At 58.8% G+C, this 6008-nt stretch overlaps 1 protein-coding gene across 1 annotated transcript; it reads left to right on the forward strand.

Annotated features, from left to right (window-relative positions):
- Positions 1-201: 201 nt before the first annotated feature.
- Positions 202-3685, forward strand: VAX1 (ventral anterior homeobox 1). The gene is made up of 3 exons (XM_006262698.3): positions 202-589; positions 1599-1786; positions 2817-3685. The coding sequence occupies exons 1-3, from the start codon at positions 352-354 to the stop codon at positions 3354-3356; spliced, it is 966 nt and encodes a 321-aa protein (XP_006262760.2). The 5' UTR covers positions 202-351; the 3' UTR covers positions 3357-3685.
- Positions 3686-6008: the final 2323 nt, after the last annotated feature.

The raw sequence follows: 6008 nt of genomic DNA on the forward strand, positions 1-6008 counted from the left end.
GTGCGCGTCCCTCTGTGTGTCTAACCACCGCATGTCTCGGTAATAAGGCAGGCATTAAATCATTTTAGAGTTGTACTGGCGAGTACCTGATCACTGGGGCTCGGGGACGCTGGACAGTCACTCCAGGACGCTGGGATCGAGGAAGCTCCTGCCTTTGCACTGGGATCCGACCCGACCATCCTCCCCAAAGGTGCTTTGCAGCTCCCCGGCGATCTGCCCCTGAGCCGTGCAATATTCCGCCTGCACCTCGTCGCCTCCTTCTCTCTTTTTACCACGCTCCTTTTTTTCGTTTTCTTCTCTTTTCTTCTTCTTCTTCTTTTTTTTTTTAATTAATTATTTTGATTGCACTACATGTTTGGGAAACAAGACAAAATGGACGTTAGGTGCAGTTCAGACTCTGAAGCGAACCGGGTCTCGAAGAACGGACATAAGGAGGGCAAGGAAAGCAAAGGGTCTGAAGGAAATATTTCCACTTCTTTTTTGAAGGAGCAGCAAGGGACTTTTTCTGCCTCTGCAGCCTCGGAAGATTGTAATAAAAGTAAATCTAGTCCGGCCGATCCGGACTATTGCAGGAGGATCCTAGTTAGAGGTAGGAGTTTGGGGCGGTCGTGTGTGTGATCCGTGTTCCCGTGGCAGAGACAGGGGCTTTTTTTGTTTGTTTGTTTAATCTTGGGGGCTCAAGATTTTTTTTTTTTAAGTCCTGGGTTTTTGGGGTGGTTTTTTTTTTTTGGTCCCCTCCTTTCCCCCCTGAGATCGCAGTGCAGGCTGCCCTGGCATGTGATGCTCAAAGCCTCTGGCTGCTCCGAAACCTTGGGTGTTGTTTCCCTTCCCTGCACCGCGGTTCTTCTGCTTTTACTTCCGCGGCGCCTGGGAAAAGTTGACCCGCGGCGCGTTTGTTCCCCAGCTTTTCTTTGTGGCAGCAGCGGCTGGCTGGGCACTACCTGCCGGCTCTCACGCGGGTCTTCCCCAGGGGCAGCTAGCCCTGCCCGGCAGGTGTCCACATGCCCCCGAGCAGGGCCACAGGTACGGCCCAGGGCTCCGCTGCCGGCTCCTGGCGGGGCTGCGGTCGCTCCTGGCACGGGAATGCGGTGGCTGGAGCCGGGGGTGGCTCCCGGTGCTCCGGACACAATAGCGACCAGCGGCTTGGGTGCATGATTGTGCCCCGCCAATGGAGCATCCATCCCCGCCAGCCCCGGGGGCTCCTTCCATTCCCCGGAGCCGGAGCGGAGGAGGTGGCGCTGGACGGGCCGCAGGCCTCGGAAACCACCGCGTAGCCGGGCCGGATTGAAGCCGCGCGGCTCGCTCCGCTTCCGCGGGGCCCACAGGGGAGCTTCCCGCAGCTCCCCCCGGGCGGGAGGCACGTGAATCCTCCCCCACCACCACCACCCCCGGGGGCAGCGGAGCCCTTGCTTGCATTGCCCGCTGCTGCCCCGGGGCTGCCCCCGCTCCGGGGAGGCTTGTTGCACACTCCCGCGGGGAGCCGGCACGAGCAGCAGCCGGCATTCCGCTCCCGCTGCCTGGGTGCAGCTTGCAGCGCAGAGCCGGGCCTCCGGGTGCCAGGGGCCTGCCTCGGCCGTGACTGCGCCTTTCTTTGCCAGATGCCAAAGGTTCAATCCGGGAGATTATCCTGCCCAAAGGGCTCGACCTGGACCGGCCCAAGCGGACGCGGACCTCCTTCACGGCCGAGCAGCTGTACCGCCTGGAGATGGAGTTCCAGCGCTGCCAGTACGTGGTGGGCCGCGAGCGCACCGAGCTGGCCCGGCAGCTCAACCTCTCCGAAACTCAGGTAGGACCGGGCCCCGGGCCGCTGCTCCGCCGCGACGGGACGGGACGGCCCCGCACACACGCCCCCCCTCCCCTCCAGCCCGGCCCCGACGGGCCTGCCCCGCACCCGGCACGGCCAGGTGGGCACATCTCGCATCGCCCCCGGGCTCGTGGCACGGTCCCTACCCCCCCGTCGCAGGCTCCTGGGAGCCCCCTGCCCGCGGGGGGCTTTGCACCCTCGCAGGAGCGGGGCAGCGCTCCCCTGGGCCGCCCCGTCTCTCCTCCACCCCTTTGCTTTCGGCGCCTGGCCTTGCTGGTCCCCGGCCAGAGCTGAAATGACGGGGTGGGAGGGCGACAAGGCCCCTGTGCTCTGTGGTCAGCACAGGGCAGGAGCCGGGCGGATTCCCAGGGGGCTGCCACAGCGTCCGGGCCCCGCGGCCTCCCCCTCCCCTGCAGCACTGCCCCGACGGTCAGTGTCGGAAATGGCCCGTGGGTCGCCCGGGAATGAGGCCGGCGTCCCACGGGGCAGGGGGGAACCTCCCCCCACCACCCCGGGCTGCAGCCCATAGACGGGGAGGGCCCCGCTCGCTGTCACTTAGGGGCCCCCGGGCTGGAGCTGAGGGAGAGGCCGGGGTTCAGCCTAGGGGGGGGGGGGTCTCACTGCCACCGCGCAGGGTCCCCGCTATAGGCTCGCCCCGTCGGACTTGCTGCGGCTCCCAAGGGCCTGCAGTGCCTCTCCCTGGGGTCTCACCCCCACCGCCTTGTATTCAGTGCGGGGCTCCGCTGTACCCCGGGGCAGGCAGCAGCTTTACCCCGGGGCAGCGAAGAAGAAACCTCCGCAGGCGCCAGGATCGCGGCCGCTGCCCGACGCCTGGACATGGGCATGGGCTCCGGGCAGGGGAGGCTGTGCCCGCTCTGCTGCTCCTTAAGGGGCTGGGCGACGTGTGTCCCCGACCCCGCCGGGCTCCCAGGCCGCCCCCGGGCCGTCCAGGCCCTCGGTCCCGGCAGCCCCGGCCCCGCGCTGACCCGCTGCCTCTCTCGCCCGGCCCCAGGTCAAGGTGTGGTTCCAGAACCGACGCACCAAGCAGAAGAAGGACCAGGGCAAGGACTCGGAGCTGCGGTCCGTGGTGTCGGAGACCGCGGCCACCTGCAGCGTCCTGCGGCTGCTGGAGCAAGGCCGGCTGCTCTCCCCGCCCGGCCTGCCCGGCCTCCTGCCCCCCTGCGCCACCAGCGCCCTGGGCTCTGCGCTGCGGGCGCCCAGCATCACCATCGGCACCACGGGCACCACCAGCTCCGGCTCGGGGCCGGCGGGCGGCTCCCCGCACCCCCCGGCGGTGAGCAGCGCCGCGGGGCCGCCCCCGGCCGCGGGACTCCACGCCTCCCCTCCCGCGGGGCACAACCTGTTCAGCCTGCCCGTGCCCACCCTGCTGGGCTCGGTGGCCAGCCGCCTCTCCTCTAATCCCTTGACAATGGCCGGGTCTCTGGCAGGGAACTTGCAGGAACTGTCCGCCAGGTACCTGAGCTCCTCCGCCTTCGAGCCCTACTCGCGGACCAGCAGTAAAGAAGGCGCTGAGAAAAAAGCCCTGGACTGACTCTAAGTAACTCTATGTATTTATATTTATAGTCTCTCTTTGTGGCGATATTTATGGCATCACGACACGTTTTAGCATCTCACCAGCCTCCCCCCGCTTGCCCACCCCCAGCCCGTCCCATCCCCAGACCCGGAAAGGACGCCCAAGCGGTAGCGGACACGTCGGATCAGTGAAGCGAAACAAACTAAACCGCCCCAGTTTAGCTCCCGAACGGCCCCGGGCCCAGATCCGCTCGGGGGAGAGGGCAAACGGGGGAGAGACTGGTTTCCAAACCCGCCAGCCACACCGTTTGCCCTCACCCTGAATCCGCCTCCTCGGGGCCTGCGGTTTGATTTAGGAAAGGGATGGAGGGGCGGGGGGTGGGGGGAGGCAGTTGAATAATGGCCATTTCGGCTGCGGGCTGAGCCGCACGCGTGCAAACCCACGGGGAAGTCGATTCCCGGCGGACTTAGAAACGGAGCCATCCGTGGATTGATGCGTGTTGTCAACTCTCCAGTGACTCCAAGCACAGATTTGCTCGAGGTTTCGTGGCCCCATTTACACATGCTCACTGCACTACCTTCACCGAGTAGGAGCGTAGGGTTTGTTTTATTTTGCCCTGGATACAGATCCGAGTCAGAAACCTGTCCATCCGCTTTTTTTTTTTTTTTTTAATATTTTGGGGGTTTTTTTCGTGTGTGTATGTGTGCGTGTGCGCGTGTGTGTTGCGTTTTGACTCTGAAGGATCGGAGGAGACTGCCTTTAAACTACCTGCGTTCAAACCTGGCTCCAGAAAACTGCCCTGGGAGACATTTACTAAAGCGGGAGAGGTAACGCAATGCCCTCCTTTTGCCATCTCACGAGTTAATTCTTTAAATCTAAACATTTTTTTTTTAATGCTGCAAAATAAAATCTACAGAGAAATAAAGGACGCGGTGGAGATTGAGCGACGCGATTGGCGTTTCTCTGGCTGTCGCGATGGCCATTTTTTCCTAAGTGATTTTTTTCAAAGTGGATCTAAATGAAAAATCTTTAGCCTTCCCCCTGCTTATAATAACCCTCTCCCCAATTGCTCACACTTCAATTAAAACGAAAGTAAAATGCCAAGGACCTCTCTTTAATCGTTATTTTTGTATTTTGCAGCTGGCTCTCTTTCGCTATTTTTTTAACCTACCTATTACTCTCCACCAAGACGCGTGTCTCAACTTCTAGCATTTCTGATTTATTTTTCCTATTAAATTCCAGTACTTGAATTTGCCAAGATAAAAAAAAAGAAAGAAAAAAAATGGACTGTTGTATTTAGCTAGTGGGTTTGGGGGTGTTTTTTTGTTTTTTGTTTTTAAAGTTTCTTTTCTTTCTTTAAACTTTAACAGACGGCGTTTACAAACGGTATAAATACGTGCCACCAAACTTTAACCAAAAAAAAGGAAAAAAGAGAGAGAAAAACTTTACAAAAAGTGGAATGGTTGCTGTAGTGTGTAGAATTCATGATAGGCCAGAACTGAGGAGAGAGAGCGGGACAGAAAACGAAATAGTAATTTTATTGTAAATTATTTACGTCTGAAGTTTCTAGGCAACTAGTGGAGAAAATAACGAGTGACTCCAGCGCTGAGCCCTTGCTACTAACTTTTGTTTTGAATGTTTTGGATGTTTTGTATTTATGTGGTGAGAGTGAAATATATTATATCTATATGACGACAGAATTAGGTGTATTTTCGTCTTATATTTAAAGCACCAAAATGATAATAATCCTCTGATGTGTACGATGCAAAATGTCAAAACAAAACAAACACACACACAAAAAAAGCCGAGTAGATGTTCTGAAGTCGATGATTGCCTTCCTGGATCTCTAGTCCTGTTTTGTGTCTTGGCCGGTTGGGACGCTTTGGGATTCACAATTAAATAGCCGAGCTCAGCCCGGTTGCGAAGCCAAGCTGCGGTCTCGCCAGGTTGCATTTAGCGGGGTGTTCAAACGAGGGCTGTGATTCAATTGATTGCAGCGCTGCCAGGTTATTGGCCACCGACCAGTATCATTGACTGGAGCGAGCCCGCTGCGCTGATACCGCCCGCGCTCCAGCCGGCCCCAGGGGCATCTGCGGAGCCCGGTCCCGCGCGGAGCAAGGCAGGGAGACGGGGAGGATGCACCCAAGAGCTCCGAGCTGGGGATCCCTGCCCCGCGGGCCTGATCCTGCACAGAGTGGGCACGTCTGGCTGCCAAAGCAGCTCTCGGAGGAGTCCCTGTTGCGGCCGGAGATGGAAAATAAGCGATTTTCCACCCAGGCTAAATGCTCGCCAGCTCGGGCCGCAGGTCCCGGCTTCCCGCAGGACCTTGGCGGAGTTCAAGCAAGATAAAAAAAAACTGTTGCTTGCTCCGGATCTCCCCACCCACGCTCCCATGCCTGCCTGCTTGCCAGCTCCCAAGCGGGGCAAGCCTCCATCTCCAGGCTCGGGACTCACCTGTGCTATTTACCGGGAAGCTCATTAAGGTCATGTATTTATTGCTGAAGTCGGTATTTGGTCTGCGTCCCGTCTGGATATCGACACTAGCGGGCACGTAGCCCCTTTCCCGCAGCTGCTGGAGAGCGATTTGCATCTCGGTGAAGCTTTTCTTTGGGGGGGTTCATTGCAAACGGCGGCAGCCCTGGCAAAGGGAACCTGCCTCTTTTGTTTCTT

The sequence above is a fragment of the Alligator mississippiensis genome, chromosome 6 (genome assembly GCF_030867095.1).
Source record: "Alligator mississippiensis isolate rAllMis1 chromosome 6, rAllMis1, whole genome shotgun sequence".
Lineage (NCBI taxonomy): Eukaryota > Metazoa > Chordata > Crocodylia > Alligatoridae > Alligator > Alligator mississippiensis.

Coding starts and splice junctions, on each gene's coding strand:
- VAX1 (XM_006262698.3), top strand. CDS start 352: ATGTTTGGGAAACAAGACAAAATGGACGTTAGGTGCAGTTCAGACTCT. Junction 590..1,598: donor CAGGAGGATCCTAGTTAGAG/GTAGGAGTTTGG, acceptor TTTCTTTGCCAG/ATGCCAAAGGTTCAATCCGG. Junction 1,787..2,816: donor TCAACCTCTCCGAAACTCAG/GTAGGACCGGGC, acceptor GCCCGGCCCCAG/GTCAAGGTGTGGTTCCAGAA.